This window comes from Aythya ferina (genome assembly GCF_964211825.1).
Source record: "Aythya ferina genome assembly, chromosome: 37".
Classification (NCBI taxonomy): Eukaryota; Metazoa; Chordata; class Aves; order Anseriformes; family Anatidae; genus Aythya; species Aythya ferina.
Window position 1 is genome coordinate 344,224 of NC_140334.1, and position 15,875 is coordinate 360,098.

At 59.5% G+C, this 15,875-nt stretch overlaps 1 protein-coding gene and 2 long non-coding RNA genes across 3 annotated transcripts; 2 read left to right on the forward strand and 1 right to left on the reverse strand.

The window, feature by feature from the left end:
• Positions 1-280: 280 nt before the first annotated feature.
• RUSF1 (RUS family member 1) lies at positions 281-13,411 on the reverse strand (the record flags this gene model as incomplete). The annotated part of the gene is made up of 13 exons (XM_084502287.1): positions 281-766; positions 856-936; positions 2,825-2,986; positions 3,901-3,971; positions 4,099-4,156; positions 5,553-5,788; positions 6,837-6,907; positions 7,790-7,891; positions 8,935-9,040; positions 9,181-9,213; positions 10,508-10,553; positions 12,560-12,674; positions 13,373-13,411. The coding sequence occupies 13 exons, from the start codon at positions 13,409-13,411 to the stop codon at positions 651-653; spliced, it is 1,236 nt and encodes a 411-aa protein (XP_084358413.1). The 3' UTR covers positions 281-650.
• LOC311426068 lies at positions 4,200-4,997 on the forward strand. Its single transcript, XR_014686575.1, has 3 exons — positions 4,200-4,641; positions 4,714-4,735; positions 4,961-4,997. It is a non-coding gene; the product is annotated as an uncharacterized lncRNA (long non-coding RNA).
• Positions 5,074-5,490, forward strand: LOC311426069. Its single transcript, XR_014686576.1, has 3 exons — positions 5,074-5,165; positions 5,239-5,340; positions 5,392-5,490. It is a non-coding gene; the product is annotated as an uncharacterized lncRNA (long non-coding RNA).
• Positions 13,412-15,875: the final 2,464 nt, after the last annotated feature.

Sequence of the window (15,875 nt, forward strand, 5' to 3'; positions counted from 1 at the left end):
AAGGCCCCAAAAATGCTGCCGCGAGGAATGTCCAAAAAATGACCCCCAAAAATCCCATAGTTGACCCAAACTGTCAGGATTTCCCCCTAAAATTACCCCAAAGCTACCTCGGAAATGTGAAAAAACGCCCCCAAAATGCTGTTGTTACCCCCAAAATCCTCAAAAACGTCGTTTGTCCCCCAAAATGCCCTCAAATCCTTCAAATAAGGTGAAAACCACCCAGAAACGCCGCCAAAACACGCTCAGGGACACCAAAACGTCTCAAACTAACCCCAAAACGTTGCTGAAATCTTCTCAAAGCATTTATGAATCATCAAAATGTCTTGAAACACCCGATTCGCCCCAAAATTCAAATGCATGTCCCAAATCCGAAGAATTTCATCGAAAATGTCCCAAAACATCCAGGTTGCCCCCAAATACCCCAAAACCGTCCCAACTGACCCCAAAACCATCCTCAAACTTTGCTTTTTGGGTGGGAAAACATCCGGAAGGGATAAAAAAAACTGCGAATTTTCGTAAATCCCCCCCCCAAAACTGGGGAAATTTGATCCCGTTGTCCAAAAAAAGCTATTTTCGCTCCTCGCGCCGTTTTGGGGCCGTTTCAGGGGAAATAAGGCGCGCAGGAGGGTGGGGGTGGGGGCAGGGTGTGGTCAAGGTGGGCGGGGCTTATCCTCTGAAGCCCCGCCCTCCAGCCCCGCCCAGTCGAGCCGCCATTCGTCGGGGGCCAGCTGGTGCCGGTGCGTCAGCCAACCGGCGTTGGCCAAGCCTACGAGGGTACGGGATGACGTCACGCCAAGGCGATGGCGTCACGCCGACGTGATGACGTCGTGATGACGTCACGATGACGTCACCTACCGCGTAAGAAGGCGGGGCCGATGACGTCATCCCAAAGCCGCGAGCTCTCGGCCAATGCGGCCCACGGCACCGAGCCCGGAGCTGGAGGGGGGGGACAACGGGGACATCGGTGGGGACCCCAAAATCCCATCCTCTGACCCCAAAATCCCATCCCAGCACCCCAAAAAATGTCATTGGGACCTCAAAAAACGTCCCCGGGACCCCAAAAACCCAACTTTCAGCCCCAAAATGGCCCCAGGGAGCCCCAAACGCAAGGCCAGGAACCAGGAAAACCACCCCAAAACCAGCCCCCAAAACCATCTGAAAACCCCAAAATCCCCCCAAAATTCCACCCCAGGACCCCAAAAACCATCCCCAAGACCCCCAAAAACCCAACTGTGTGCCCCAAAATGGCCCCAGGGAGCCCCAAAACCACCTCAAAGACCCCCAAAGTGCCCCAGGAACCCCAAAACCCCACTGGGAACCCCAAAACCACCCCAAAGACCCCCCAAAACCACCCTAGGGACCCCTCCAACCCCCCCAGGACCCCCAAAACCACCCCAAAGACCCCAAAACCACCCCAAAGACCCCAAAACCACCTCAAAGACCCCCAAAACCACCCTAGGGTCCCCTCCAACCCCCTCAGGACCCCCAGAACCACCCCAAAGACCCCAAAAACCACCTCGGAGCCCCCCCTAACCACCCTAGAGACCCCTCCAACCCCCCCAAAATCATCTGGAGCCCCCCCAAAACCACCCCAAAGACCCCAAAACCACCCCAAAGACCCCAAAACCACCCCAAAACCACCCTAGGGACCCCAAAAACCACCTCGGGGACCCCAAAACCAACCCAAAGACCCCCCAAAAACCACCTCGGAGCCCCCCCAAAACCACCCCAAAGACCCCAAAAACCACCTCGGGGACCCCAAAACCACCCCAAAGACCCACAAAACTACCTCGGGGACCCCAAAACCGCCTCGGAGCCCCCCCAAAATCACCCCAAAGACCCCCAAAACCACCCCAAAGACCCCAAAAACTACCTCGGGGACCCCAAAACCAACCCAAAGACCCCCCAAAAACCACCTCGGAGCCCCCCCAAAACCACCCTAGGGACCCCCAAAACCACCCCAAAGACCCCAAAACCACCCTAGGGACCCCCAAAACCACCTCGGGGACCCCCCAAACAACCCCAAAGACCCCAAAACCACCCCAAAGACCCCCAAAACCAACCCAAAGACCCCCAAACCACCCCAAAGACCCCAAAACCACCCCAAAGACCCCCAAAACCAACCCAAAGACCCCAAAAACCACCTCGGGGACCCCAAAAACCACCCAAAGACCCCCCAAAACCACCCCAAAGACCCCCAAAACCACCCTAGGGACCCCCAAAACCACCCCAAAGACACCAAAACCACCTCAGGGACCCCCAAAAACCACCCCAAAGACCCCCCAAACCCCCCAGGACCCCCCAAAACCACCCCAAAGACCCCCCAAAACCACCCTAGGGACCCCTCCACCCCCCCAGGACCCCCAAAACCACCCCAAAGACCCCAAAACCACCTCAGGGACCCCCAAAACCACCTCGGGGACCCCCCAAACCACCCCAAAGACCCCAAAACCACCCCAAAGACCCCCAAAACCAACCCAAAGACCCCAAAACCACCTCAGGGACCCCAAAAACCACCCAAAGACCCCCCAAAACCACCCCAAAGACCCCAAAACCACCCTAGGGTCCCCTCCAACCCCCCCAGGACCCCCAAAACCACCCCAAAGACCCCCAAAACCACCCAAAGACCCCCCAAAACCACCCTAGGGTCCCCTCCAACCCCCCCAGGACCCCCCCAAACCACCCCAGAACACCCCCAAAAACCACCCCAAAGACCCCCAAACCCCCCAGGACCCCCCCAAAACCACCCCAGAGACCCCCAAACCCCCCCCAACCCCTACGGGGACCCCAAAACCCCCCCCGAGACCCCCCGCCCGGCACTCACGGCAGCGGCGCAGGCGGTGCTGCAGGCGGCGCAGGGCAGCACCCATGGGTGCCCCCGGGGGCAGGTCGGGACCCAGCAGCTCCTCCAGCAGCAGGGCGTGGGCGCAGGCCCGCAGGGGGGTGTCGGGGGGGGCCCCGTGGCGCAGCCCCACCCCCACCCAGCCTATTGGGGGGGGGGGGGGCGGGGGGGACCCCTCGTTAGGGTGGGGACCCCCCCGTTGGGTTGGGGACCCCCCCGTTGGGTTGGGGACCCCCCCGTTGAGTTGGGGACCCCCCCATTGACTTGGCGACCCCCCCATTGGGTTTGGGACCCCCCCGTTGGGTTGGGGACCCCCCCGTTGACTTGGCGACCCCCCCATTGGGTTGGCGACCCCCCCATTGAGTTGGGGACCCCCCCGTTGAGTTGGGAACCCCCCATTGACTTGGCGACCCCCCCATTGACTTGGGGACCCCCCCATTGGGTTGAGGACCCCCCATTGGGTTGGCGACCCCCCCATTGAGTTGGCGACCCCCCCATTGGGTTGGCGACCCCCCCGTTGAGTTGGAGACCCCCCCATTGACTTGGCGACCCCCCCGTTGAGTTGGGGACCCCCCCATTGGGTTGGGGACCCCCCCATTGGGTTTGGGACCCCCCCGTTGAGTTGGGGACCCCCCCATTGGGTTGGCGACCCCCCCATTGGGTTGGGGACCCCCCCGTTGGGTTGAGAACCCCCCAGTTGAGTTGGCGACCCCCCCAATTGGATTGGGGACCCCCCCATTAGGTTGGCGACCCCCCCATTGGGTTGGCGACCCCCCCATTGGGTTTGGGACCCCCCCATTGGGTTGGCGACCCCCCCATTGGGTTTGGGACCCCCCCATTGGGTTAGCGACCCCCCCATTGGGTTGGGGACCCCTCCATTGATTTGGCGACCCCCCCATTGACTTGACGACCCCCCCATTGAGTTGGGGACCCCCCCATTGGGTTCGGGACCCCCCCATTGAGTTGGCGACCCCCCCGTTGGGTTGAGGACCCCTCCCCAATTTGGGGACCCCCCCCCCAAAATTTTGGGGACCCCCCCCCTCCCCGCCCCCCCCCACCTTGGCTGGGCCGCAGCACGATGAGGTAGTCGCGGGTGCCGCACTCCGCCGCCTTCCTCAGCTCGGCCACGCTGCGGGGACAAATTTGGGGACCCCCCCCCCAATTTGGGGACCCCCCCCCAATTTAGGGACCCCTCCCCAATTTGGGGACCCCCCCCCGGCCCCCAATTTCTGCCCCCTCCCCCCCCCTTTCCTCACCTCTTGACCAGGCGGTGGAGGGGGGCGCCCAGGTGGAGGCGCAGGCGGGTGCTGGAGCCTGGGGGGGGGGGGACATTGGGGGGGGACGTTGGGTGACACTGGGTGACACGGGGGTGATGGGTGACACTGGGTGGCGTGGGGGGGCGTTGGGGGGCGTTGGGTGACACTGGGTGGCACTGGGTGGCACTGGGTGACACTGGGTGGCACTGGGTGACACTGGGTGACGTTAGGGGGCGTTGGGTGGCACTGGGTGGCACTGGGTGGCATTGGGTGGCACTGGGTGACGTTAGGGGGCGTTGGGTGGCACTGGGTGGCATTGGGTGGCACTGGGTGACGTTAGGGGGCGTTGGGTGGCACTGGGTGGCACTGGGTGGCACTGGGTGACACTGGGTGACGTTGGGTGACCCCAGGTGACCAAAGTGTGATGTTGGGTGACAATGGGTGGCACTGGGTGACACTGGGTGGCCCCAGGTGACACAAGGATGAGGTGGGGTGACATTGGGTGACACAAGGGTGACACTGGGTCATGCTGGGTGACACTGGGTGACACAAGGGTGGCGTTGGGTGACAAGGGGGTGATGTAGGGTGACATTGGGTGGCATTGGGTGACACAAGGGTGGCGTTGGGTGACACAAGGGTGATGCTGGGTGACATGAGGGTGACGTTGGGTGACATTGGGTGACACTGGGTGACGCAAGCGTGACACTGGGTGATGCTGGGTGACACTGGGTGACACGGGGGGGCGTTGGGTGACACTGGGTGATGTTGGGTGACCCCAGGTGACAAAAGGGTGATGTTGGGTGACAATGGGTGACACGGGGGTGATGTTGGGTGGCATTGGGTGGCGTTGGGTGACATTAAGGTGACAATGGGTGACGTTGGGTGACATTGGGTGACACTGGGTGATGTTGGGTGACGAGGGGTGACGCGAGGGTGACGTTGGGTGACACTGGGCGACCCCAGGTGCCACAAGGATGAGGTTGGGTGACATTGGGTGACCCCAGGTGACACAAGGGTGATGCTGGGTGACACGGGGGTGACACTGGGTGCCGTTGGGTGACAAGAAGGTGACATTGGGTGACAAAGGGGTGAAGTTGGGTGACAAGGGGTGACACGAGGGTGGCGTTGGGTGACAAGAAGGTGACATTGGGTGACAAGGGGGTGACGTAGGGTGACATTGGGTGGCGTTGGGTGACATTGGGTGACACCAGGTGACACTGGGTGACACTAGGGTGACGCTGGGTGACAAAAGGGTGACACCGGGTGACACTGGGTGGCGTTGGGTGACCCCAGGTGACAAAAGGGTGACATCGGGTGACCCGGGGGTGACACAAAGACACTGGGTGACAAAGGGGTGACGTCACGTGACCCTGGGTGACCCCACGTGACCCCCGAGTGACCCCAGGTGACCCCGGGTGACCCCAGGTGACACCCCGGGGTGCCCCCAGCCTCACCGGGCAGCAGCGGCTCGCGGGGGTTGACCTCCTCGGGGCCGGGCACGGGCAGGCCGATGACGTCACCGCCGGGGGGCGTGGCCTGGGGCTTGGGGGCGGGGCTTCCCCGCAAGGCCCCGCCCAGGGCGAGGCGGAGGCGGGGCCTGTTGAGGGTGGGCAGGCACAGGGCCCCCACCGCCCTCACGTTGCAGCCCAGGTGGGCGGCCACCAGCAGGGCCACCAGCACCCAGCTCAGCCTGCGGGGACGTTTCCCATCAGCCCCCGGGGCTCCCCGACCCTTCCCATCAGCCCCTGCGGCGCCCCCATCCCATCAGCCCCCGCGGTTCCCCAGCCAATCGCTGAGCTTCTGCTCCCCATGGGCAAAAACGAAAGTGAAAGTACAAAGTGAAAGTGAAAGTACTCCCATATCCCATCAGCCCCTGGGGCTCGGGACCTTCCCATCAGCCCCCGGGGCTCCCCATGCGTTCCCATGAGCCCTTGCAGTGCCCCCATCCCATCAGCCCCTGGGGTTCCCCACCCCATGGTCAAAAATGAAAGTGAAAGCGAAAGCGAAAGTGAAAGTAATCCCCTATCCCATCAGCCCCTGGGGCTCAGAGCCTTCCCATCAGCCCCTGGGGCTCCCAGACCCTTCCCATCAGCCCCTGCGGCGCCCCCATCCCATCAGCCCCCGGGGTTCCCCACCCCATAGCCAAAAACGAAAGTGAAAGTGAAAGTACTCCCCTATCCCATCAGCCCCTGGGGCTCGGAGCCTTCCCATCAGCCCCTGGGGCTCCCTGCTCCTTCCCATCAGCCCCTGCGGCGCCCCCATCCCATCAGCCCCCGCGGTTCCCCACCCCATGGTCAAAAACGAAAGTGAAAGTGAAAGTCCTCCCCTATCCCATCAGCCCCTGGGGCTCGGGACCTTCCCATCAACCCCTGGGGCTCCCCGCCCCTTCCCTTTGATGTGGCCACGCCCACCTGGTAGGCCCCGCCCCCTTTATTAAGCCCCACCCCCTTTATTAGGCACTGCCCCCCTTTATTAGGTCCCCCCATTGACCTTGGGGTCCCACCAGGCCCCGCCCCTTCCTAGACCACGCCCACCATTAGGCCACGCCCCCTTCGTCTGACCACACCCACTCCGATAAGCCCCGCCCCCTTCGCTAAGCCCCACCCCCTCCATTCCTCCTATTGACCTGCCAAGCCCTGCCCCCTTTCCCAGGCCCCGCCCCCTTTCCCAAACCACGCCCCCTCCGTTAAGCCCCGCCCATTTTGTGGCCACGCCCCCCTAAGCCCCGCCCCTCTCACCAGGGCCGCCCCTCCAGCAGGGGCAGCAGCAGCAGCGCCAGCAGCAGCCCCACGGCGTTCACCAGCGTCTCCTGCCCAGTATAAACCAGTAAGAACCAGTACAGACCAGTATGGACCAGTACAGACCAGTATGGACCAGTACGGACCAGTATGGACCGGTACGGGCCAGTATGGGCCAGTACGGACCAGTTACAGCTCCCAGCTCCCAGCCAGTTCCCTTCCCAGTGCTCCCAGTATGAACTGGTTTGCCCCCCAGTGCTCCCAGTATGAACTAGTCACCTTCCCAGTTCCTCCCTTTCTGCCCAGTATGAACTGGTTCCACTCCCAGTAAGCCCAGTATCAACCAGTTGCCCTCCCAGGTCCTCCCAGTGTTCCCAGTTCCCCTCCCAGGGCTCCCAGTATGAAGTGGTTTGCCCCCCAGTGCTCCCATTATGAACCAGTTCCCCTCCCACTAAGTCCAGTATGAGCCCATTGCCCTCCCATTACCTCCCAGTGCTCCCAGTTCCCCTCCCAGTGCTCCCAGTATGAACCAGTTCCCCTCCCAGTGCTCCCAGTATGAACCAGTTCCCTTCCCAGTGCTCCCAGTATGAACCAGTTCCACTCCCGGTGCTCCCGGTACCAACCAGTTGCCCTCCCAGTTCCTCCCAGTGCTCCCAGTTCCCCTCCCAGAGCTCCCATTACAAACCAGTTGCCCTCTCCTCATCCCACTCCCACCCCCAGTGCTCCCAGTCCCTCCCAGTAACCCCAGTGACCCCTCCCAGTCCCTCCCAGTAACCCCAGTGACCCCTCCCAGTCCCTCCCAGTAACCCCACCCACCACCCCGCTCCCTCCCAGTCCCCTCCCAGTCCCTCCCAGTGCCCCCCAACCCCCCCCAATCCCTTCCCAGCCCCTCCCAGCGCCCTCCCCAGCCCCTCCCAGTGCTCCCAGTTTGTCCCAGTCCAAACCAGTCTCACCTGGCTGCCGTCCTTGGCGCTCACCTCGGCCGCGTTCTCCCTGCGGGCCTGGTGCACGGCCACGGCCGCCCGCGTGGCCCCGCCCGCCACCGCCACCGCGCTCTGGGGACACCAGTTGGCTCCCAGTATGAACCAGTAACGACCAGTACCACCCCAGTGCCTCCCAGCGCCACCAGAACGCCACCCCAGTAGCTCCCAGTATCCCCCAGTATCGCCCAGGGGCACCCAATGGGACCTTAATGGCACCCAGTGGCACCCCAGTGCCTCCCAGTATCCCCCAGTATCTCCCAGCATCCCCCAATATCCCTTTGACATCACCCCAGTACCCCCCAGTATCTCCCAGTACCCCCCAGTACCACTCCAGTACCCCCCAGTAATCTCCCAGTATGCCCCACTATCACCTAGTATACCCCCAGTATGCCCCAGTACACCCCCAGCACCCCCCAGTATCTTCCAGTATACTCCCAGTACTCTCCAGTCCCACCCCAGTATCTCCCAGTATCCCCCAGTACTCCCCAGTGCCCCCCAGTATACTCCCAGTGTTCCCCAGTACCCCCCCAGTACCTCCCAGTACACCCCCAGTGCCCCCCAGTATCTCCCAGTATCCCCCAGTACCACTCCAGTACCCCCCAGTACTCTCCCAGTACCCCCCAGTATCTCCCAGTATACTCCCAGTATTCCCCAGTCCCACCCCAGTATCTCCCAGTACCCCCCAGTACCCCCCCAGTGCCTCCCAGTACCCCTCTAACACCTCCCCCAGCCCCCAAACCCCACCCCCAACCTCCCAGGCCACGCCCCCAAGCCCCCAAACCCCGCCCCCACCCCCACAAGCCCCGCCCCCACGAAGCCACGCCCCCTATGACATCACCCCCACCCCCAGGCCCCCCAACCCTGCCCCCTCCCACCCCAAACCCCGCCCCCAACCCCCAAACCCCGCCCCCAACCCCACAGGCCACGCCCCCAACCCCACAGACCCCGCCCCCAACCCCACAGGCCACGCCCCCACGCCCCCAAACCCCGCCCCCAACCCACCAAAACCCCACCCCGAACCCCCAAACCCCGCCCCCAACCACCCCAAACCCCGCCCCCAATCCCCCAAACCCCGCCCCCAACCCCTCGAGGCCACGCCCCCTATGACGTCACACCTTGGCGACGGCGGCCACGCCCAGCAGCAGAGGCCCCGCCCCCCCGCAGCCGGGCGCCAGCAGCTCCAGCAGCAGCCCCGCGTCGTTGATGACGTCAGCGGCCAGCCTGCAAGGGGGCGGGGCCACCGAGAAAGGGGGCGGGGTTAGCGCAAAGGGGGCGGGGTTAGCGCCGAGGGGCGGGGTTTAGCGCCAAGGGGCGGGGTTTAGCGCCGAGGGGCGGGGTTAACGGGAGGTCACGTGACTCACCGCCACTGCTTGGCCTCGCAGTCCAGGGAGGGTCTGTGGGGGGAGGGACCAGTATAAACCAGTATGGACCAGTATAAACCAGTACAGACCAGTATGGGCCAGTATGAACCAGTATGGACCAGTACAGACCAGTATAAACCAGTATGGACCAGTATGGACCAGTATATACCAGTATGGACCAGCATAAACCAGTATGGACCAGTACAGACCAGTATAAACCAGTATGAACGAGTATAAGCCAGTGTGGACCAGTATAAACCAGTATGGACCAGTATGGACTGGTACCAACCAGTATAAACCAGTATGGACCAGTATAAACCAGTACGGACCAGTACAGACCAGTATAAACCAGTATGGCCCAGTATAAACCAGTATGGACCAGTACAGACCACTATAGATCACTATAAACCAGTATGGACCGGTATAAACCAGTATGGACTGGTACCAACCAGTATAGAGCAGTATAAAACCCGTATGGCCCAGTATAAACCAGTATGGACCAGCATAAACCAGTATGGACCAGTACAGACCAGTATAAGCCAGTATGGACCAGTATGGACTGGTACCAACCAGTATATACCAATATAAACCAGTATGGCCCAGTATAAACCAGTATGGACCCGTACAAACCAGGCCAGTATAGACCAGTATGGACCCATACAGACCAGTACCAACCAGTATGAACCAGTACCAATCAGTATGGACCAGTATAAACCAGTATGGACCAGTACAGATCAGCACGGACCAGTATAAACCAGTATAGACCAGTACAGACCCCCTATAGCCAATATAGACCAATATAAACCAGTATGGACCAGTAGGGACTGGTATGGACCAAGAAGAGCCCCAGTGATAACCAGTAACAACCAGTAGCCCCTCACAGTGCTCCCAGTAACCCCTCCCAGTACATCCCAGTAAGCCAAATGAACCCTCCCAGTAACTCCCAGTAATCCCAATAATCCCTCCCAGTGCTCCCAGTAACTTCCAGTAACCCCAATAACCCCTCCCAGTACCTCCCAGTACGCCCAATGACGCCTCCCAGTCCCTCCCAGTAACTCCCAGTACCTCCCAGTAACCCCAGTGACCCCTCCCAGTAACCCCAAAAACCCCTCCCAGTCCCTCCCAGTGCTCCCAGTCCCTCCCAGTCCCCCCAGTGACCCCTCCCGGTCCCTCCCAGTAACCCCAATGACCCCTCCCAGTCCCTCCCAGTGCTCCCAGTCCCTCCCAGTCCCCCCAGTGACCCCTCCCGGTCCCTCCCAGTAACCCCAATGACCCCTCCCAGTCCCTCCCAGTGCTCCCAGTCCCTCCCAGTGCCCCCAGTGCTCACCCCTGGAGCCAGGCGAAGATGATGCGCGTCACCATCCCCACCCCATCTGCGGGGACACAATTTTGGGGTGAAATCCGCCAATTTTGGGTCACCCCAAAAGATTTAAGTCAGAATCATGAAATTTTGGGGTGAAATCAGGGAAATTTGGGGGCGAGGAAACTTTGGGGTGAAATCCGGAGATTTTGGGAATTAAACCAGGAGGGAAAAAGGATATGGGAAAATTTTGGGGATAATGAGGGGGGTTTGGGGCGAAATCAGAGAGATTTGGGAAAAAAGAGAATTTGGGAATTCAATCAAGGGATTTTGGGGTGAAATCAGGAAGATTTGGGAATGAAATCGGGGGGTTTTGGGGCAAAATCAGGGAGATTTGGGGAAAATACAGAATTTGGGAATGAAATCAGGGGATTTTGAGGTGAAATTGTTGAGATTTGGTAAAAAATGTAGAATGTGGGAATGAAATCTGGAGATTTTTGGGTGAGATCAGAGAGATTTGGGAAAAAAGAGAATTTGGAATGAAATCTGGGGATTCTGGGGCGAAATCAGGTAGACTTGGGAAAAATACAGAATTTCAGAATGAAATCTGGAAATTTTGGGGTGAAATCGGTGAGATTTGGTAAAAAATGTAGAATTTGGGAATTAAATCTGGAGATTTTGGGGTGAAATCAGGGAGACTTGGGGAAAAATGTAGAATTTGGGAATGAAATCAGGGAATTTTGGGGTAAAATCAGGGAGATTTGGGAAAATACAGAATTTGAGAATGAAATTAGGGGATTTGAGGTGAAATCAAGGAGATTTGGGAATGAAATCTGGAGATTTTGGGGTGAAATCAGAGAGGTTTGGGGAAAATACAGAATTTCAGAATGAAATCTGGAAATTTTGGGGTGAAATCGGTGAGATTTGGTAAAAAATGTAGAATTTGGGAATTAAATCTGGAGATTTTGGGGTGAAATCAGGGAGGTTTGGGAATGAAATCTGGAGATTATGGGGTGAAATCAGGGAGATTTGGGAAAAAATAGAATTTGGGAGTGAAATCTGGAAAATTTGGGGTGAAATCAGAGAAATTTGGGTTAGAAATGGGATTTGGGGAGTGAAATTAGGGAATTTTGGGGAGAAATCATGGAGATTTGGGAAAAATTGGAAATAAAATCAGGAGATTTTGGGGTGAAATCGGGGAGATTTGGGAAAAAGGAGACTTTGGAAATGAAATCTGAAGATTTTGGGGAGATTTGGGGAAAATATAGGATTTGGCAATGAAATCTGGAGATTCTGGGGTGAAATCAGGGAGATTTGGGGAAAAAAAAGGAGAATTTGGGAATGAAATCTGGGGATTTTGGGGTGAAAGCAGGGAGATTTGGGAAAAATACAGAATTTGGAAATGAAATCAGGAGATTTTTGGGTGAAATCAAAGAGATTTGGTATAGCAATGGGATTTGGGGAGTGAAATCAGGAGATTTTGGGGTGAAATCACGGAATTTGGGGGTATAAAAGAATTCAGGGAGGGGAATCAGGAGATTTTGGGGTGAGAAAGGGCGATTTTGGGGCAGAAAAGAAAGGTTTGGGGGTCACCAAATTGAGGGGAAACCTGAGCATTTTGGGGCCAAAACAAAAAACTGGAGGGGGACGAGGGGAGATTTGGGGTGAAACCGGGGGATTTTAGGAGCCCTAGACCTGATTTTGGGGTGAAAAAGAGAGATTTTGGGGTGAAAATGAAGGATTTGGGGTCGCCACATTTTGAGGGGTCTTGGGGCCACTACTGGAGATTTTGGGGCCAGAATGAAAAACAGAGGGGGAATGAGGGGACATTTGGGGTGAAATCGGGGGTTTTTGGGGGTGCCGGAGCTGATTTTGGGGTGAAAAAGGGGGATTTTGGGGGTGAAAATGAAGGATTTGGGGTCGCCACATTTTGAGGGGTTTTGGGGCCACTACTGGAGATTTTGGGGCCAAAACGAAAAACAGAGGGGGGACGAGGGGACATTTGGGGTGAAACTAGGGGTTTTTGGGGGTGCCGGAGCCGATTTTGGGGTGAAAAAGGGGGATTTTGGGTGGACTCACCGCGCAGCACCCAGGTGAGGGTGGCCCCGGTGGCGGTGGCCGCGCTGTCCCCGACCCCCACGGTCTGCAGCACGGCGCGGGTGGAGAGCGTCCCGGTCACCGTGCTGCACAGCGCCTGCCAGTACGCACCAGTACAAACCAGTAAGGACCAGTATAAACCAGTATAAACCAGTATGGGCCAGTAGCAATAACCAATAAGGCTCTGCTCCCTCCCAGTAGCTCCCAGTGCTCCCAGTAAGCCCTCCAGACCCCAGGACACCCCTCAGGGTGCTGCAGAGTGCCTACCAGTACAGACCAGTACAAACCAGTAAGGACCAGTATAAACCAGTATAAACCAGTATGGGCCAGTAGCAATAACCAATAAGGCTCTGCTCCCTCCCAGTAGCTCCCAGTGCTCCCAGTAAGACCTCCAGACCCCAGGACACCCCTCAGGGTGCTGCACAGCGCCTGCCAGTACGGACCAGTACAAACCAGTAAGGACCAGTATAAACCAGTATAAACCAGTATGGGCCAGTAGCAATAACCAATAAGGCTCTGCTCCCTCCCAGTAGCTCCCAGTGCTCCCAGTAAGCCCTCAAGACTCCAGGACACCCCTCAGGGTGCTGCACAGTGCCTGCCACTAGGGACCAGTATAAACCAGTAAGGACCAGTATAGGCCAGTATAAACTGCTAGGAACCAGTATTGATAAATGCTAAGGCCCAGATCCTTCCCAGTATCACCCAGTGCTCCCAGTAAGACCTCAAGACCCCAGGACACCCCTCAGGGTGCTGCACAGTGCCTGCCAGTATGGGCCAGTATAAACCAGTAAGGACCACTATAAACCAGTAAGCATCAATAATCCTACTAGCCATAACCAGTAGGGCTCTGCTCCCTCCCAGTAACTCCCAGTGCTCCCAGTAAGGCTCTAGGCTGCTGAAATGCCCCTCGGAGTGCTGCACAGCGCCTCCCAGTAAGCACCAGTACAAACCAGTAAGAACCAGTAAAAACTAACTTTATCCTGTCACCTCCCAGTCCCTTCCCAATCTATCTTGGGGCCTTCCCAGTCCCTCCCTGTCCCTCCCAACCCCCTCCCAGTGCTCCCAGTCCCCTCCTATACTGCTCCCAGTGCCCTCCCAGTATAAACCAGTCCCCCCCAACCCCCTCCCATCCCCTCCCAGTCCCCTCCCAGTGCTCCCAGTCCCCTCCTATACTTCTCCCACTCCCTCCCAGTACCTCCCAGTCCCTCCCAGTCCCCCCCAATTCCCCCCCAGTCCCCTCCCAGTATAAACCAGTCCCTCCCAGTCCCCCCCAATCCCCTCCCAATCCCTCCCAATCCCCTCCCAGTGCTCCCAGTCCCCTCCTATACTTCTCCCACTCCCTCCCAGTGCCCCCCAACCCCCCCCAACCCCCTCCCAGTGCCCTCCCAGTATAAACCAGTGCCTCCCAGTCCCTCCCAGTCCCCCCCAATTCCCCCCCAGTCCCCTCCCAGTATAAACCACTCCCTCCCAGTCCCTCCCAATCCCCCCCAATCCCCCCCCAGTCCCCCCCAACCCCCTCCCAGTGCCCCCCCAGTCCCTCCCAGTGCCTCCCAGTGCTCCCAGTACCTGCAGGCTGTCCCAGCCCTGGTACCTCCCATAGTCCCCGCTGACGCTCTCGGGGTACCCCTGGGGCAGCAGCAGCCGCTGGGGGGGGGGGGGGGGGGGGGGGGAGGGGTCACGACCCCCGCCCCTCCCCCCCCAGACCCCTCCCCCACCCCCCCCTTTGTGCCCCTCCCCCACCTCCGCCGCCCGCCGCAGCCCCTCCCCCACCCCTCCCCCCTCCCCCTCCCTCGCCCCTCCCCCCCCGGGGAGCCGCCGCAGCCCCTCCCCCACCCCCTGCCCCTCCCCCACCCCCCCCCGCCCCTCCCCCTCCCCCCCCCCCCGGTACCGGGCGGCCTCGCGGCGCCCCCAAAGCTCCCGGACCAGGGGGGGGGAGGGGGGGTGGGGGAGGGGCTGCGGCGCATCCCCGGGGGGGGAGGGGGAAGGGGAGGGGGAGGGGGGAGGGGGAGGGGGGAGGGGGGAGACGCCAGGAGGAGACGCCGCCATCGGGGGGGTGTTGGGACTCTATGGTCACGGGGAGGGCGCGCTAGGAGGGAGGGGCCTCCGGGACTCGATGGTTAAACTAGGTGGTCCTCCAAGTCTCTATGGTCACCGCGTGGGCGATCTGGGAGGGAGGTCCGCCGGGACTCGATGGTCACGGGGAGGGAGCGCTGGGTAAGTCCGCCAGGACTCGATGGTCACTGCAAGTGGAGTCCTCCAGGACTCTATGGTCGCCACGTGGGCGATCTGGGAGAGAAGTCCTCCAGGACTCGATGGTTACTGCGTGGGCACTCTAAGACAAAGGTCCTCCAGGACTCTGTGGTCACTGCAAGTGGAGTCCTCCAGGACTCTATGGTCGCTCCACAGGTCAAACTAGGAGGTGCTCCAGGACTCTATGGTCGCCACGTGGGCGATCTGGGAGGGAGGTGTTCCGGGACTCTATGGTCACTGCATGAGGAGTCCTCCAGGACTCTATGGTCGCCACGTGGGCACTCTGGGAGGGAGGTGTTCCGAGACTCTATGGTCACCGCGTGGGCGCCCTAGAAGAGAAGTCCTCCAGGACTCTATGGTCACCGCGTGGACACTCTGGGAAGGAGGTCCTCCAGGACTCTATGGTCGCTCCACAGGTTAAACTAGGAGGTGCTCCAGGACTCTATGGTCACGGTTTGGATTTTCTAGCACGGAGGTGCTCCACGTCTCTATGGTCACTGCGTGGGCGATCCGGGAGAGAAGTCCTCCAGGACTCGATGGTCACTGCAGGAGGAGTCCTCCCAGACTCTATGGTCGCTCCTCAGGTTACACTAGGTGGTCCTCCACGTCTCTATGGTCACTACTTGGGCGATCCGTGAGGGAGGTCTGCCGGGACTCTATGGTCATCGTTTGGACTCTCTAGGAGGGAGGTCCTCCGGGACTCTATGGTCAGGGGGAGGGCGCTCTGGGTAAGTCCTCCAGGACTCTATGGTCGCTCCTCAGGTTACACTAGGAGGTCCTCCAGGTCTCTATGGTTACTGCGTGGACACTCTAAGACAAAGGTCCTCCAGGACTCTATGGTCATGGGATGGACTCTCTAGAAGGGAGGTCCTCCAGCACTCTATGGTCACTCTGTGGGCTCTCTGGAAGGGAGGTCCTCCAGGACTCTATGATCATTGCTTTCATCCCTAGGAAGAAAGGCCTCTAGGACTCTATGACCATGGGGTGGACTTTCTAGGAGGAAGGTCCTCCAGGACTCTATGGCCACTCTTTGGGTTGCATCGAGAGG